Source organism: Phoxinus phoxinus (assembly GCF_949152265.1).
Source record: "Phoxinus phoxinus genome assembly, chromosome: 20".
Lineage (NCBI taxonomy): Eukaryota > Metazoa > Chordata > Actinopteri > Cypriniformes > Leuciscidae > Phoxinus > Phoxinus phoxinus.
Window position 1 is genome coordinate 28,179,864 of NC_136895.1, and position 19,007 is coordinate 28,198,870.

The 19,007-nt window shown below is 36.1% G+C and overlaps 1 protein-coding gene and 2 long non-coding RNA genes across 4 annotated transcripts in view; 1 reads left to right on the forward strand and 2 right to left on the reverse strand.

Moving 5' to 3' along the window:
* LOC306988028 overlaps window positions 1-11,668 on the forward strand; it is a 40,693-nt gene extending 29,025 nt beyond the window's left edge. The window contains exons 2-3 of the long non-coding RNA XR_013795305.1: window positions 5,370-5,496; window positions 11,578-11,668. This is a non-coding gene — a long non-coding RNA (uncharacterized lncRNA). The remainder of the gene's footprint in view (window positions 1-5,369; window positions 5,497-11,577) is intronic.
* LOC306988027 (uncharacterized protein) lies at window positions 7,033-18,333 on the reverse strand. Its single transcript, XM_079592729.1, has 4 exons — window positions 17,577-18,333; window positions 11,555-11,740; window positions 11,431-11,474; window positions 7,033-7,593 (listed from the first exon to the last, which is right to left on the reverse strand). Exons 1-4 carry the CDS (start codon window positions 17,665-17,667, stop codon window positions 7,528-7,530), a joined length of 387 nt encoding a protein of 128 aa, XP_079448855.1. The 5' UTR covers window positions 17,668-18,333; the 3' UTR covers window positions 7,033-7,527.
* On the reverse strand, window positions 14,681-16,637 carry LOC306988716. 2 transcript variants are annotated; one of them, XR_013795485.1, is made up of 4 exons: window positions 15,940-16,637; window positions 15,684-15,741; window positions 15,315-15,423; window positions 14,681-14,975 (listed from the first exon to the last, which is right to left on the reverse strand). It is a non-coding gene; the product is annotated as an uncharacterized lncRNA (long non-coding RNA). The 2 variants fall into 2 exon arrangements; XR_013795486.1 differs by lacking the exon at window positions 15,684-15,741 and having other exon boundaries at window positions 14,693-14,975.
* Window positions 18,334-19,007: the final 674 nt, after the last annotated feature.

The following is a 19,007-nucleotide window of genomic DNA, read 5'->3' on the forward strand; positions in this document are numbered from 1 at the left end:
ATCGTGAAATAAAGTAATATATGTGATGCTGCATGTGATCTGTAACACGATCTTAACACGGTATTGTATATTTTCTTGCAGTAAATCTGCAACTACAACATATTTTAGCTGTATATGCTGTTTATACCGGAATTGAAAGAAAAACAAACTAATTGCTAATATTAAAAATAAATAAATAATGTTTTTACAGAAAGGATAAAAGAAGCACCTGTGAAAGAAAAGTAGAAATAAAGCTGTATGGTAAACTGCTGAAATATTTAATAATAAATCATGGAGAGAATCTTGAACCTCAGAGTGAGAAACTTTATTGATAAAGGCAAGAAAATACATACAGCAAAAATACAGCAGTAGTAAAGTGAGATCTGTGTCTCTTTGTTATTTTTTTTGTATCTGAGAGAAATATAAACAATAAAGTGACACTGTTAAAATCTGACACTGAAAGAGAGCACCAACTCAAATAATCATCAGTATTTATTATGAAAAAAACACTAGAAGAACAAAAACACACTTGAAGAAACTTTAAAGTTCAGCGTTCTGCTTTAGATTTCAATACTTCCTGAAAAAGATGAACATATCAAGGCATAAATATATCTGACATACATTAATATATGCAAAATCAGTTTGTGAGAAATTACATCATCAATCATGTTCCTGATGTGTGAATATGTGCTTGATCTCGTTCAGCTCTTCTGGATCTGATGTCATAAACCACAATACTGACAGTAGCCACGCCCACCAGAGCAGAGAGGACCAATCGGATCACAGCTTCAGTAGGACCACAACAGTGGACAGAGTCTGAGGAATAAACACATCAAACTGAGATCAGATCAGTCAATAAACACTAATATCAGCGCTGACATCAACTAATATTTCGGAATACACAGAAATATGATCAACAATCTTATATATGATTTGTCATTTCAAACTCTAAAATGATTCAACAATTCAATATGCAAATAGTGAATAACATGAGAATATTTGATGGACAAGTCTAATGATCTCTACTCACCATAGACAGAAACTCTGAATACTTTTGATGACAATCTTCCTGAATACATCTGTCGTTTATAATACCCAGCATGTTCAGTTGTGGTGTGTGTGATGGTCAGAGATCCAGTTTGATTGTCCAGCTTCAGTCTGTCTCTGAATCTCCTATCAAGAACATCTTCATATACAGTGAAGCTGTCGAACCATTTATCGATTTCTGCTATTAAAGTGTTTTCATCTCCAAATCTCCACTGAATCCAATCATAACCCTTCATTTCAGTGAGACCAGAGTTTAGAGAGACTGAATCTCCCTCCTTCACTGACACTGACTTCACTTCATCTGTCAAACACACACAGAACAAACAGAAACAGGGTTTGCAAAGATTAATACTGTTAAATCACTTTATAATGGTTTACTAAATTGAATAATTTAAAATTCACATTTAAAATAAACAATATAAAATAAGAAAAACAAAATGGTGTATGAATTAATTAAAAATTTGTCATTAAAAAACTATTTTTTCAACTCACCAAAGACAATGAGAAAGAACCTCTTGAACAAAGTATCACGGCTCATCAGTAGTTGATAATCTCCAGCATGTTCAGCTGTGGTGTGTGTGACGGTCAGAGATCCAGTTTGTTTGTCCAGCTTCAGTCTGTCTCTGAATCTCCCATCAAGAACATCTTCATATACAGTGATTCTGTCGGCCGTTACATTGATTTCTGCTATTAAAGTGTTTCCAATCCTCCACTGAATCACATCATAATTTTTCATTTCAGTGAGACCAGAGTTTAGAGAGACTGAATCTCCCACGTTCACAAACACATCATCAAAACCAAACGCTCCTGATGAACAGAGTTTTTCACAGATTAAAGCTTTAAAATCACTCAATGTTGGTTTGATGAAGATTCACTAAAATACTTTTAATCGTTTAAATGTGAAATAAATATCATTCTGCAGCAGCACAAAGACAAAAGATGAAGAATGAAAATAAATATATTTATATATAGAACAATAACTAAAAAGACACTTTTACTTTAATGTTTAACGTCACACTAAAACTAATGCTGTTGAGTATCTGAGCTTCATATATACTTAGGTAAAGTTGGTTTTATATTCGCACATTCGCTGACTTCCGCGTTCAATAACTCATGAACTAAGCGTTGTTACTACACAAATAACACCTAACCCTTTAAGTGTCACCCCCCTTTTATATATATATATATATATATATATATATATATGAAAATGCACTTTCCGAACTTAAATGTTTGTAACTCAAGAATGCTTTGGAATATGGATGTAAGATTGGTCTTGTTTTAAAGAAGAAAATTGGATTTTTGTAGAAGTGAAATAAATTAAGAAAGTGTAACAGAAAAAAAGTTATAGAAGTTTGAGTTTATGAAAATATAAAATTAAAAAATTTAATTATTCATATTTTATATAAAATATATTTTTTCAAAATCTGGGTGACTCTAAAACTGCAAAAAAATCAAAGCCAAAAATCTGAACAAGTTGTGTTTTAAATTTTAGGTTGATAAGTAAGATTTTGTTTGGGCGCAGTACCACACTTTTTCACTAGTTGACATTACTGTCCATATAAGGGCGCCTCCATTTCCATATGTTGTCTTTCTTTATTTCTAAAACATTTTCAGACCTTTTTTTTCTAAAATAACTGAACAGATGCTATCTTTTGAACTCTTGGCATGAAAACAAACTGAGGTTTCTACCATTTTTTCATGATATTTCCTGTTCATCACTATTTCAAAATAAAGGACTGAACACCTTAGGAGTATGAAAATATTATTGTTGCAAATTGATAAATTACAGCTCCTCTGTAATTTATTTTGAAAATCAGTCACCAAATATGAAAACTATAGATTGTAAGCTTTCAAATGATATATAGTTTGTCAATATTAGTTTAGGTTTAGTGTATAGGATATTACTATTTTAAATATGTAATGAATTTGGGCCCACCGGTGGGCCGGTGCGTTGTTACTACACATATAACACCAGCAGCTATATGAGAATAACAGCGAATGTTGATCCTCTGACTCAATTAACCAGACGTTTATCACATGGTACCAGAACAGAAACAACTGAAGCCATAAAAACACATTGAAACTCACCATCCAGACGCCAGAAACACAAGCAGAGCAAAACAGGGAGAAACATCTTCACCGGTTTCAGTCACAAATATGAAAAGACAAACTCTTCAAAACTGTTCAGTGATAAAATGACAGACGCGCTGATGTGAAGCTGCTCTGTAAAGTGAAGTCAAACTCTACATTCAGTAAAAATATCTGCCTATTTATTCAGTGCATGTGACTATATCTAACTCTATTTTGGATAATTCACACTTTGATCATCGACACTTTGAGCTCCAGTAGGCCTGAACTTCCAGTGAGTCAATGACATCATTTTCAACAGAAATAAACTGACCAATAGCGTGTTAAAAACATCTTAAAGCAACAGTTTGATCGTGTCCTGAGATCCTGTGAGTGTTTGTCTCTGCTCTCTCCTGTAACTCTCTTCAGGACGTTTGTTCTTCATTTCTGATCAAATGTCTCGATTATTTCTCTTCTCAGACTGATCTCAGAGTTTCTCTAATGGTTTTATAGCCTGGATGCCAGCCAAACTTAGCCCCGCCCACAAAATGTTTAGGTCTGTGCTGCGCTCCAGTCCAAAATTGTCACGCCCTTCACTCGCTAACTTCCCTCCGTCTCGTTCACTCGGATGTGCGTCATTGCTTACGTTACACGAGTGCCACTACAGGCAGAAACTGCAATGGGTCGAACTGGACCGTCCTAAGCCCTTGATCACTTGGAATCAGCTGGAGTTGATGCATTATTATTATTTTTAAGTCCCTTTAAGAATTTGTTTAATGCAGCATCCAAATGTATAAAGGTGTGTTTGTGTTGTTTTAAATAAAAAATATATAATTAATATATCATAGAGTTGTTTGTTCTGGTGGTGATTAGAGAGATCTGCAGTGACGTCACAATACTGCATTGTGGGACGTATAGGTGTCTGAAGTGTACATATGAAGTAGACTCGCTCACTCTGTCAAAATCGAGGGGACGAGGGTCTGTCCATATAAACTTCCCTCGTCCACTTCACGAAGTGGAACGCACTTCAAAATGGCGGCAGGGATTCCCCCGAGGGGAAGTGCTTAGGGAAGTTTGCAAGTGCGTGTCTAAAAGTCGACTGGAACGCATCCCGGGAAGTTCGGTCTGGACTCGATCCGTTGAGAAAAAAAATAGTTTGGACCAATCAGATTGTCAGGGCGGGCTTTATACGATGATGGACAGATGAGCTATGGTAACGTAATCTTCCACGTCATCAGAGCGCTTGGGTTGAACTCATTCCGCTATCGCGTCTGTTATAGAAGATATAGACAGCGCATTCATTCTAAAAGAGGAACAGAGAGCCGCGATCAAGGCATTTGTCGATGGGAAAGATGTTTTTGCCGTCCTTCCAACGGGATTCGGCAAAAGTTGAATCTATCAGCTGGCCCCGATGGTCGCTATGAAGAACTTTTTCGTACATGCATTCACCTTCAGTATTTCTCTCAAAAATGTTAAATGTTTACAACGCCGGCAAAGATCATTTACACTCATCTTCTTCTACTTCTTCCAGTTGAGTTCTGTTGACAACTATGCGTCGCTCAACATACGTCACTTACTCGGTTGCTCTGATTGGTTGTAGGTCTATCCAATTGAGTGCAGAAGCCTTTTATTTCCTGTCTCGGTTGAAACACGCCCCATACCCACAGCCCAATGGAGCAGCATCAGACTCACATTCTGACTAGAATCTGAGTATGACGACGTCAGGCTAAGTAGGCCGGGAGCCAGGTCCACTTTTTTTGTTTTTTGCTACCTTTTTTTCACTATTATTTCCTATTATCTTATACCTTGGGTCATCACAAGTTGATAATGAGCACCCTCAACTCGGCCCCGTTTGGTCTCAGGGGCCAAAAAGCTCCCTTTTTGGGAAAAGCTTTTGACGGAATGATGTAATTGTGAATATTAAGGTACTGCAGCTGCATAAATGGTGATATAACCCTAACATTGTGCATGGTGTATCCTGACACATAGGGGACACTAGCAGAAAAAGATTCTGGGGATTTCTGCCTTTTTGCTGTCAAATATCACCCTCAACATACCCCAAAAGACCAAAAAATGTCTGTCCGCCTGACAAATGTGGGGCAGAAGTTGATTTACATGGCTAAATTTGCATTGAGTTTACACCTTATGGTCCTTTGTCCTCTCAGGGAGTGGTTGTTCCTCAAGTAGACTGCCTGCATTATCTAATTCCTCAAGTCTTACACTATCATTCTTTTCTCTCGCTGGTCTCTTTTCATCCCATTTCCTTCTTTCAGGTCGTCTGTGTTTAGCCTCCTGAACACGGTTTGGTGAAGGTCCTCCTGTTGGCTCTCCTGCGGAGCGATGTCCTCCGGCTGAGCGATGTCCTCCACCTACCATCAGCACTGCCATGTCTAAGATAAGGTCTGTCATCAGCTAGCCTGGCTCCGCCCTCCTACGTACTTCCGCTCAATTTTCATTTTCCTTCAGAACTACGTCTGGGATTGTGGTGTATTGGGTTTTCTCCAGTCAATTTTTTAATCAGCGAACAGAGGGAGTGTCTGAGAACGATGACGTTGAGGTCGTGCGCTAGTTTGAGTCGTCATACGTCACGACCAAACGTTAGCGATTGGTTATGGCAGATCCAGAGTGGCTCTGGGCAGATCCAATAGTTTTAAACTTCAACAGAGTACCCGCCTACAAGGAAGTTAACGCTTGTCAATGGAGAGAGGCCAGACTCTCTGTACAAATGAAATGTAGAACCAGGCTAGTCATCAGCTGCTCTTTAACGGCTCTTTATCTCTGATGCCCACCACAAGCTTATATCAGATGTTCTCTGTGGAAGAAGAAGTGAAGGTCATTTAGGCTCCGAATCGAATCTTCAAAGTGACGTGTGGTGTCCAGACATGGAAATGATAAGACAAGAAAAGAGTCCCAGACAAAAACATAAACTGTGTCCAAAAAGAGAAATTCTGTGTTCACAATATAAAATAAATGCCAGGTTTGTTAAAGAAATTCTTCAGTGAGAAAGCAAACGACACTCCAGCTGAACAGCAAATCCAATCAGACAGAACTAGTCGAGTCAGAAGATACTGAGCAAATAACTCCTGATAACATGTGAGTTCAGGGTGAGCCACTAGATGGAGGAGTTGCTCCTCAGACGAGACCAGAGACAAATCACACTAGAGATTTAAAGACTTTATCGTTCCCTGATGCAGGAAATTAAGCATCGATATGTTGTTTATGTATTTCACTGGGATATGGAAGCTTTAGCGCAAGTTCTGCCGGGAAGACTCAATTACTACGTCAACTTTCGATTCACTTCTATCCAATCATATTCTCACGCTCAATGCATAAAAGCTCGGTACTTACACATGTTTGAGTTTGCAGATACTGAAGCGACGATTACCCCCATCCTCCCCACCACCACCAGGATGGTCCTGTCCATATGGGGGTCGGCTGCGCCCCTGCGTTCATCTTCAGGCAGGAATTGCAGATCCGATACCCTCGGATTATGCACTACGGACGGGGCCTACGCCAAATGACTTTGTATATTATCAGCTTGCTGAGCTGTCAATAAATGTATGATTGTTGAAATAATTCTCCCGAGTCTTTCTGGTAGAACTTAAAGTATATTATAATGTGTCCAAAATCAGTATTTTCTCATTTTAAAGGAGAAGCTGGGGGAAGATGTATGTTTGTTATTGTGGATAAAAAAAAATAATAATAATAATAATTATTAATTATTATATATGTAATAATTATTACAGCTAATAATAATAGATTAGAGCTAATAATAATAATGTAAAAATGTACAAATAATAGTTTAAATAATATTTTAATAATGTAAAGCTTTATATGTGGTGCGCCGCTGAACTCTTTAAACTATATATAAAGTCTGTATTCCTCCAGGAGGCGCTCGACATAATAAATGTAATAAAACATGGAGAGACTCTTGAACCTCAGAGTGAGAAACTTTATTGATAAATCAAGCAAACACATACAGCAAATATACAGCAGTAGTAAAGTGAGATCTGTGCGTCTATTAATTTTCTGACAGAAATATAATCAAAGCATTACAAATATGAGAAGCTCAAATAATCATCAGTATTTATTATGTGAAAAAAACACTAGAAGAACAAAAAACACACTTGAACAACCTTTAAAGTTCAGCGCTCTGCATTAGATTGCAATACTTCCTGAAAAAGATTCTTGAACCTCAGAGAGAGAAAACTTTATTTATAAACACAAGCAGACACACATGGAGGATAAAGCATGTACATATGTAAAATGGTATTTGCTAATCTAGAGTATTTATTATTCAGGATCACAATAAACTCACCAAAGATCACAAAGGAAATATAAATGACAAAACAAATCAGATTATATTCTGAAACAGTGATAGAGTAAAGACAGATGCAGTTGTGATCAGATCATAATTTGTGAGAAACCGAGTCACAGAGAGTTTGATGATTGTTCTGTGGAGAAATATGTGTAAATCACCTCCGTCATCTCCGAGTCCTGTCACACAAACACAAAAGGAGAAAAACAAACCTGATGCAAACATAATCAATGAACATTTATAAATGAGTTTTCGGTAATGCTTTAGATTACAGCCCGGAAAGAACTGTGTAATTAAAGCGATTTTACAGTGTAACTTTCGGTAATCATAGTGTACCTAATGTACATGTAAGTATAAGGGAACAATATGTATAGTTTGGGGAATAAAGGGGTAACAACCAGGAGAATAAAAAATATATTTATATTGTAAGTATTATAGAACTAGGGTTACTTATTCTACTATTATTATACAACAATTTTTTTCTCTAAAAATTACAGGGTACATATCTATGCATTTATACATTTTTTTTTTTTTTTTTTTTTTGATAGCAAAAGTGTAGATGTTTAAGTTTGGGCTACATGTTTCAAGGCAAGTACAGCTAAAACTATACAATAAAAATACATACACACAATCTAATATCACTGACTCGGAAAGCTTTATTTGGAAAACAACTTATTACAGTTAATCTGAAACGATAGTCTACAGTTAAATTTTTTTTTAAATATTGTCATTTTTCTTGTAAACACCTATCGTTTCACTTCAGAAGATATTGATACATCCATGGATTATACAGTTATTGCAGTATTTGCTGATTGATGCTCCAACTTTTAGGAACACATGAGCTTGCATTATATGTATTCCCTGAGATGTATTTTTTTTTTCTCAAAACCTTTATTTGTGTTACAGTCGTATACATCTTGGATGGAATGAGATGAGTAAATGGTGAGTAAAGATGAGTAAATGGTGAGGACCTATTTCTGGGTGAACGGCATTTTCTTTTAATACATAATACAGAATAGCAAGAGACATGATTTCTTCTTCAGATTCATCAGTGGAAAGAAAGAAAAAGAAGAGGAACAAAAGGAAGAAGCCAAGCAAGAGAAAAAAGGGGGACAAAACATGCTACTTTCTGTCAAGACTTAAGCTTTTGAAATTAATTGTTGATTTAAAAAAGCAGTTTTAAATGAAAAAGAAGTGTTGTAAATCTGTTTTGAATTAAGTTGTTTTTCAAATAAAGGTTTCCGAGTCAGTGATATAAGATTGTGTTTATGTATTTTTATTGTACTTACCCTGTAACTACATGAAACAAGATTATCTTTCCCCAATATTTAAGCAAAAGTTGCAATTGTTTAGTTTTCAGTGCACTTTTGTTAAAAAAGTTTACTGTATAAATGCGTAGATATGTACCCTGTAATTTTGAAAAAGCCTATACACTGTCAAAAAAATTATCGTGATTTTAACGGTAAAAGACGCTACAGTGAAAAACTGTTTATTGGTTAACAGAAAGTTACTATATACGGTCAATGACTGTGATAGATCTAATGTTACATTTAATGTAATTTTACTGTAAAATACCGTTAAATGCACAGTTTTTAAAAGTGAAAAAGAACAACTCCTTGTATAATTTACAGTGAAAAAAAACGTAAATTGACATTCCCACAATTCCCTGCATGACACTTCACATTTGATGTATTATTTTGTTGAAATAACTGTTTCTTCATAGTTTCTTAGTTATTTCTAATCAGTTTTATACCATGGTCTGGGTGAATACTCGATTCTGATTGGCTGCAGGGTGTCCGTTAAAAAGTGATAGAGGACACCTAAATAAACTGTCAGGCGTAACCAAGGAAACCAAGTTATTGTTTGTAACTTGTAACTTTAGATTTCGATTGTAAAACGAATTAAAATATAAACTAATGTTTTAAAAATGTGTTATTTGGCAAGTGACCATGGTATAAGTGGGTTAATGCCCTTCGATGTCCTCAGTTAATGTCCTCCGCTGCGCGTCGGCCGGTTCACACCTCGCCGTCGTCCATTAAAACCTGACAATGGACACCTCGTCGGGCATAAACCCTTACATTGACATTAGGGTTTTATGTTACATTTGATGTTGTTAAATTAATGTTTATTGCATTTTTTTTTATTTCTTGTGTGTTACCATGATTGTGTTTCATGTTTGTGTGAATGACACTGTGCAGCTTTTATATTTTAGCTTTAACTTTCCTGAGGAAGATCTGCTTCTGATGAGCTTTGATTGATCATGTGACTCTCATCTCTGCTGTGATTGGTGGTTATCAGTGTATTACAATGGTACAAAACAGATATTAATACCTAAATAGGTCAGTAAATTAATATTATATCAGATAATGAAATACGGTTTATTTCTGTAAATTTTAAGTTAAGTCTGTAAAACCTAAAATGTTGATACTATTTTATACGGTAAATTTCTGGCAACCACAGCTGCCGGTATTTTACCGTAAATTGAACAGATTTTTTCTTACAGTGTACAGTATGTGTTGGTACACATTATTACAAAAAGGTACGCAGTGTATGTTCTCGCTAAATTGCTCCCAAATGTTAGATTGTTGTATCATAATAGTAGAATAAGTACCCCTTAGTTATATAATACTTACGCAACAGTATAAATATTTTTTTATTCTCCTGGTTGTTACCTAGCCTGGGTTTCGCCATGCTACATTGTGCGCAGCGCGATTTTATTCCCGCTGGATTCCATCGATCTGATTTTCGCCTCAGCGAGGGGGCCAATCACAGAACGGGGAGGAAGCAGCAAGACGATGACGACGTCTACGCGACACACCGAAGCAGTTTGTTTATATCAACATGTGCACTGCAGATTTACCTTCGACCCTCATGTTTGTCTTGCACAAACGATAATAGTGGCAGAACGCCATCGTGTACACATAAATCTATGACCCATCGTCTTCTTCCTCGTCGAATTTCTGGCGCTCTACATGCGTCATCTGGTATAATCGAAACGATTGGCTATGAGCTACGTACAGGCGATAGACACTCGTAGCACCCAATAAATGGCTCTGGGCATTCGTAAACCACGCCTCAAATACGAGAAAATGAACCACGTCTGACGTTAGCCAGGCTAGTTGTTACCCCTTTATTCCCCAAACTTTACATATTGTTCCCTTATACTTACATGCAAGTACTTTATAGGTACACTATAATTACAGAAAGTCAAGGGCCGTACACACCGGGACGAATATCGGCGCGCATTATTCGTCAGCGTTTTCCAACGCGTTTTTTGTGTTCACACCCAAGCGATTTTCGCTGACAATGAGCCGAGTGAACATGCAAATTCATTCCCTGACATTAGATGGCGCTTAATATAAAACAGAAATACCTGGCGCAGCGCGTCAAACCAAAAAACCAACCCGAGGCGTTTTTAAAAAAATGACGCTTTCACGCGTGGCATTTTACGGTGTGCACACTCACATTGGCGCCCTTTGTTTAGTCACGAGGCGTTAAACGTCGGCGAATATCGCGCGAAATTCGTCCCGGTGTGAACAGGCCTTTACACCGTGAAATCGCTTTAATTACGCAGTACTTTCCGGGCTGTAATCTAAAGCGTTACCGAGTTTCCCAGAAATTTGCCATGAGGGTTGATAATGCATCTGAGCATTGCTATAATACTCAAATGTGCAGGTTGAGTGTTATGGGATACAAATCAGTTTTTTTGCATTGACTGATTGTTTTGTGTTTTGTTCATAATGGAGTTTCTGTCTTTTAAATTATTGGGATTTGTATTATGTACTGTTAGAACACAAGAGCAACTTTATTCACAGTAACACGAATAAAAACCAACAAGAGAGACTCTGGAAACCATAAAACATGTTCATATTATACTGCACACTGCCAATATCTTTCTATTTTAAGTTTGTTGTAAATTAGTTTGCAGTATGACATTTTAAACAGGAATATTGCAATATGCTCTGCGGTTATTTTGCTGTTAATTAAACTGATTGAAATGACACAGAGACTCTTACCTTCATCTGACCAAAGTGTTTATAGAGAGTTGCATCAGTTTGATCTGTAATGACACACACACGTTCAATCAAAACGTCAATAATATTGTTTTTAAAGGATGTTTGAGCTGTAGGTTTACTTTACCTTCATCTCTGCATTTCCTGCAGATCCAAAACATCCCAAATACAGCCGCAATCATCAGAGATCCAGCAGCAGCAGCAGAGATCAGCGCTGTCAGAGTCACTGGGGCTGAAGGAGGACCTGAAGGAGGACCTGAAGGAGGACCTGAAGGAGGACCTGAAGGAGTCCGTGGGTCTGGTGTTGTAGCGGCTAAAGAAAGACAGTCATTAGTGTGAGTGAATGTGTCTGATCTACCACAGAAGACAGAGATCAGCTCAATACATAAACACTATAGTCAAATGTAACTAGATTACACTGCCTGTGTGTGTGTGTGTGTGTGTGTGTGTGTGTGTGTGTGTGTGTGTGTGTGTGTGTGTGTGTGTGTGTGTGTGTGTGTGTGTGTGTGTGTGTGTGTGTGTGTGTGTGTGTGTGTGTGTGTGTGTGTGTGTGTGTGTGTGTGTGTGTGTGTGTGTGTGTGTGTGTGTGTGTTTTGTTTTGTAAACTTAATGAATAATTATTTCTGTTGCTGGGCCAGAACTAATCTGTAGACATGTATATCTAAAGAAAGTGAAGGTGGAGGACACATAGGCTATCTAGTTTATACAACATGCTAGGTTTTCAGGAGAAAACTGCATCTAGATTAGACATGTGGGAACAAGACCTCATATTATGGCAAGCCGTTTTAGCTTTTATTCATTTCCAGGATATGAATTCTTGATATCAACAATTACATTTTCACTAGTTAAAATTATAGTTATTGATATCAGGAATTAGATTTATACTAGTAACAATGGCCATTTTTGATATCAGGAATTACATTTCCACTAGTAACAATGCTAATTCTTGATATCAACAATTACATTTTTACTAGTTAAAATGTTAATTCTAGATATCAAGAATTTAATTCTTGATATCTGTAATTGTATTTTCACTAGTGAAATGTCACCATAGGCTGCCATTCAAAATCAATTGTTGATATCAAGAATTGATTTCTTACTAGTAGAAATTCCAATTTCACATATCAGAAATACAATTCTTACTAGTAAAAACCTTTATTTTTGATATCAAGAATTCAGTTGTCACTAGTTGAAATGTCTATTCTTGATATCAACAATTGAATTGCTACTAGTAACAATGTTAATTTTTGATATCAATAATCCCATTTTCACTAGTGACAATGTTCATTTCTGATATCATGAATGTGATTGTTACTAGTAAGAAAGCCATTTTAGATATCTGAAATATTATTGATATCATAAATACATTTTCAGATATCAAAAATGAAAAATGTTACTAGTAGCAATTCAATTGTTGATATCAAGAATAGACATTTCAACTAGTGACAATTGAATTATTGATATCAGTAATTGGCATTTTTACTAGTAACAATGTAATTATTGATATCAACAATTACATTTTTACTAGTAAGAAATCAATTCTTGATATCAACAATTGATTTTGAATGGCAGCCTATTGTGACATTTCACTACACTGTAAAAAATAATTCCGTAAAAAAACGGATAATGTACTGGCAGAAAATTACCAGGACATTTTCCGTTAAATTACGGACAGTTCCTTCACCTCTAAAACGGAAAATTCTGTATATTAACAGTACATTTTCTGTACTATTAACGGATAATCCTTATACAGAAATTTCTATATTTATAGAAATTTTATACCATATATTTTGGTGGCAAATAATTCAAGAACCATATATACAAATTTAACATGGTTTATTTTTGTACAAATATTCATGCAAACATTCTTAAATGCATTCAATGAGTAAAGAAATGTACATATAAATATATATGACAAATGAAACAATGTACAAAGACCCATTAAAAAGTGCTTGTATTGTGGAATAAGTTTAGACATTAAACAAACAAGAGACAGAATTAAAAAAAGAAAACATGAGCAGGTACTTGCACAATATTGGTGTTGCACCAAATAGCTCACAAAATTCTTTGAAAAAAAACTTAATTAACTGTGAAAGTCAAGATTCAAAACATTTTCAAATGCAATACAATACAAATACAATACAGAAAGAAACAAAAACAAATGGAATACGAATACAGGTCTGCTGCTTTTATCATTAAAAATAGCTTTAGACTTAGTCAATAGTAGAGTGAAATGTTAGTGTTAATGCCATTCTGTAAGAGAACACCATATTCCTTAAAGTGTTAGTTCACCAAAAAATTTAAATTGTCATTAATTACTCACGCTCATGTTGTTCCACGCCCCACAAGACTTCCATTCGTCTCCATAACAAAAATTAAGATATTTTTGAGGAAATCGGAGAGATTTCTGTCCCTCCATTGACATCTTACGCAACTACCAATTTCAAGGTTCAGAAAGGTATACAGACATAAATGTAATCCATGTGACTCCAGTGGTTTAACCTCAAATTTATGAAATAAATGTGCACAAATGTTTTGTGTGAAGAAAAAAAACACATCTTTTCTCACAAAATATAGATCGCTGAAAAACAGCTTGTTGCTAGAATCTTATCGCATCTGGTTAGGACACCATGTTACTTTAATGATGTCTTTACTACCTTTCTGGAGCTTGAAAGTGGTAGTTGCGTAAGCTGTCAACAGAGGAAGAGAAAGCTCTCAGATTTCATAAAAAAAAATCGTCATTTTTGTTCTGAAGATGAACTAAAGTCTTGCAGGGTTGGAACATCAGGAGGGCGAGTAATAAATTACATTATTTTAATTTTGGAGTGAACAACTTCCGTGAAAAAATTTCCTTCAGGTATGTTCAGTTAAAGGTCCATTTTGAGATTTGACAAAAGCTTAAAGGGATAGTTCACTTTGAAATTAAATTTTGGTATGTTTACACCAGAACCTATGCACAGAACAGAGATTGTAGGTAGGATGGCTAATATAAATGGTACTAGTTTGCACTTATCCGGGATGTTTAAACCGATGTAAAAAAATACATTTACGCAAGCTCGCGCGAACTCATCCGGGAGAACACTTCCGGAGCTTTACGGCGCTTACGCAGACTACGTAAACAGATCGCCTGGACGTGGTTGTGTAAAAGAGATAAAAACGATATAAATACTGTTCGTTTTCTCACACAAACCGCTTGTTTCGTGTCTTAGGCCATCAATGTGCACTTACGATGGGGCATTTTTTAATTTGGACTTTTCTCTGCATGCTTTTGGAGACAGTACCTATATACCTGCATTATATGACTGACAGACAAGAATGGTTTGACCTAAAAATATCAAAATTGAAACTACTGCGGAGACAAAGACACCTACATCTTGGATGCACTTCAGGTAAGCTAAAACACACCAAAATGTAATTTCAAAGTGAACTATCCCTTTAAACTTTACATGGATTTTCAGTTGTTCATACAGGAACTTCAGCAGTCTTGGAGGAATGTGTAGACGTTTGGTTTCCTTCATCTCAGCCTTTTCGACCTTCATTCAGGATTTCTGCACAGGAAAGTTGCATAAGAAAAAAAATATATGTTTTTAGCTACACACGAAATTAAATGAAGGCAATTGAACTACAAAGTATCATGCAGACCAGGTTGAGGTTGAAAAATAATCGTACAGTATTTTACGTTCGTTAAATTATCAACTGCCATCCCTAATTCTTTCAAATTCAAACACTGTATTAAATGCTAAGACTTCTGTTTCCAGTGGACTCCAATTGCATGTTATGTTAGCTTGTCTGCTCAACTATACCTTATATGTTTCATTATTTTCAATTATAAACAGTAACACAACAACATGCTCTATAAATAATTTCATTAAAAATGTGTTGCTTACCTTTATGAACTCCAGGATAAGTGCCATTTTGTAGCTCACTGCCTCAATAGGGTAGGAGATGTGGTCAATAATAACTTATTGAATGACAGCAATCCTGAAAGCCCATCACCTTAAACAAATAAGATATTACAAAATGAAAAACATTACACGACCACTTCAGAAAACCGCTCCAAAAACAGTTGTTTAAATCTTCCTTATAAAATGCTTTTCTACTGACCTATAAGCGTAAAAATCTTTGAAGGGGCTATTCAGCAACCAACTTTTTCTATAAACATTTTTCCTCAGACTTTAAATTTAAATGTGTTTTGCCAATATTGAGAACTCATAATGATTAATAATAATAAAATACTAATAAAACAAAATACAAACCCATAAGGAGCATCCAGGGTGGTGCTTGGGATGCACAGTAACTTACATAAGGAAAGTCCTGTCAATAGATAAGAAAACAACAGAAACTATGAAACAAACTATAATAAAGTATAATAGCAGTCATGTTAAATTATTCTTTCAAGGTCATTATTAAGGGTTTAAAAGTCATATGTGTCGTGTGTGTATAATGTCTGTGTGTCGTCTAAAACAAAAACAAGACAATAAAAAGTCTAACGTAAACATAACATTAACGTACCTCATTTGGAAGAAAACGTGGTGTTTTCCTTTATCCAGCTGTACTGCATCTTCACACCGTCTTCACGTTGTATCTTCATGCCTTTTAAATCAAGTCTTAAATGGCCTTTACTTTTCTCGACGATTTTATCTGGTGGCTTTTGTTTGAAGCCATTAAACTGCTCCAAAAACACGAGTAACGTTACTGCACTTCATCCTGGTTAACGGGTGCGCTCGGCACGAAATAAACCGCATCACCGACCAAATAAAAGCCAATAAACCAGTTACAACGAGGACACTATAACACATACAACCAGGGGAACTTCCACGAGTGTGAAATAAATATTTCAATGTGTGACGATAAGCATAAAATGATAAACGCGACGGCTCCGACATTCATTTGCCTAACAAGCCGGGTGGCAACCAAATAACATTACGTAAACAGCTTATTTGACTCTTAGCTAAATATAATTTTCGGTTTTTACCACAGAAGTGTCAGAATAACTTCCACACATCCGAAATCCGACTTTATAAAGCAACTTTGGCCGCGGTCATCTGCGTGTGTAATGGCGGTTGCGTCTCAAACTTTTCGCGCCGATCAGGTTCTAGTTCCCACAATGCAACGCGTAATTCAAAATACGGGTAAAAGTCCTGTAAAAGACAAATACGGAAAATTCCTTCAAATTAATATGGTACATTGTACCGTATTTTTACGGAATTTTTTTACAGTGTAGTGAAAATACAATTACAGATATCAACAATTCAATTGTTGATATCAAGAATTAAATTGTTGATATCAACAATTACATTTTTGATATCAAAAAATGTAATTGTTGATATCAAAAATGTAATTGTTGATATCAAGAATTCATATCCTGGAAATGAATAAAAGCTAAAACGGCTTGCCATACTCGGATTGAACATAGATAAGGAAAAATGGGAGCAAAAATGTGTAAAGGCCCAAACAAACAGCAGACTAAATCTGCTACAGTACAACTGGCGTATGCCTAACTTATATATCTCCAGTATATTACATACCAGATACTTGAATGGAATGGTGCAAAAGGCACATTAATTCATTGTATGTGGGAATGTGATAAAATATGAGAGCTTTGGAAAGAATTCAATAATATGATACGGCATATAGCACTGGATTCTAGGTTTTTCATTTTTGGTATTATCCAGATAACTGGAATATTAAATATAAATCAAGTATTGATAGACGTGTATTCAACATGCCAAACGGCTCAACGCCATGTATTGAAGAAAAAAGACAGAAAGGTCTTGTTTTTGTACATTATATGTGTTGTTACAGACATGTGATGTACATTGTTGTGTAAGTGTTTAATAAAATACACACCCTGACGAAGGCATGTAAAGCCGCAACGCGTAGGTGATCTGTCACCATTTTTAATGTTTTGAGCCATCAATGAAATAAAGGCTTTTTAACTTTTTTCTACTTATTTCGAGTGCCTTGGAGTTCCTAACTTATTAGATTCTGTATCCCATATACAACCAAAGAGCACCGAGATTTTACACCCTGAAGCAGCACTTCTTTTTGCATTCTTTGCTCTGAAGTATTAAAAATAGCATGAAAATGTTTTTTATTATTTGTGTAAAAGTATTTAAGAAACAATTCTTATTGTGTAATTGTCTCACCATTGACAGTAACACTGAATCTGTGTGTAGACGATGAGCTTCTGCTGATCTCAACTTCATAAACTCCAGAATGTTCAGTTGTGATGTTCATGACGGTCAGAGATCCAGTCTTCTTGTCCAGCTTCAGTCTGTCTCTGAATATCCCATCAAGAACATCAGGGATTGTATTTTTCACTCCATTAGTTTTAGCAATAAGAGGCCCGTTAGATCCAAACGTCCAGAATATCTCTTCATCTTCCTGTATTTCAGTGAGACCAGAGTTTAGAGAGACTGAATCTCCCTCCGTCACTGACACTGACTTCACTGCACCAGCAAACACTCCTGAAGAACACACAGAAAAAGTAGACTAACCTGTTTGAGATTTCATTTGAATAACATCTATACAACAAAACTGACACAACAGAAGCAAAATGGTGTTAAAATGGCATTAATAATTGCATCTCATATTAAATAAAACTCTGATATCCTGTTCCTGGAACTGAAGTTGGTCTGATCTCCACACAACATCACACACAGAAAACACTTTTACTTCAGACGAGAATCACGTCACACTGAAACTAATGCTGATGCTGTTTGAGCTTCAGTGTTTTTATACAACCAACATTTAGAGAAGCCAACAGTGAACCTGATGCAGAAGCAACTGAAGTCATAAAAACACATTTAAACTCACCATCCAGACGCCAGAAACACAAGCAGAGCAAAACAGAGAGAAACATCTTCACCGGTTTCAGTCACAAATATGAAAAGACAAACTCTTCAAAACTTGAATTAAGAAAATGACAGACGTGCTGATGTGAAGCTGCTCTGTAGTAAAGTGAAGTGAAACTCTACATTCAGTAAAAATATCTGCCTATTTATTCAGTGTTCATGCATTTCACTATCTAACTCTATTTTGCATAATTCACACTTTGATCATCGACACTTTGAGCTCCAGTAGGCCTGAACTTCCTGTGAGTCAATGGTGTGACTTTCAACTGAAATAAACTGACCAATAGCGTGTTAAAAACATCTTAAAGCAACAGTTTGATCGTGTCCTGAGATCCTGTGAGTGTTTGTCTCTGCTCTCTCCTGTAACTCTCTTCAGGACGCTTGTTCTTCATTTCTGATCAAATGTCTGGATTGTTTCTCCTCTCAGACTGATCTCAGAGTTTCTCTAATGGTTTTATGGAGCAGGAACAGATCGCCTGCTATAACTGTGTGTGTGTGTGTGTGTGTGTGTGTGTGTGTGTGTGTGTGTGTGTGTGTGTGTGTGTGTGTGTGTGTGTGTGTGTGTGTGTGTGTGTGTGTGTGTGTGTGTGTGTGTGTGTGTGTGTGTGTGTGTGTGTGTGTGTGTGTGTGTGTGTGTGTGTGTGTGTGTGTGTGTGTGTGTGTGTGTGAAAGTGTCCTCTGATATCTTCATATGATTAATATTCAAATAAATATGCTCAATTA

Bases quoted from the DNA above. Each gene is read 5' to 3' on its own strand.
- LOC306988027 (XM_079592729.1), bottom strand. From the start codon at position 17,667: ATGAACATCACAACTGAACATTCTGGAGTTTATGAAGTTGAGATCAGC. The intron at 11,475-11,554 runs GTAAAGTAAACC...GTGTCATTACAG, and splicing joins CAGGAAATGCAGAGATGAAG to ATCAAACTGATGCAACTCTC. The intron at 7,594-11,430 runs GTAAGAGTCTCT...TTTGTGTGACAG, and splicing joins AACACTTTGGTCAGATGAAG to GACTCGGAGATGACGGAGGT.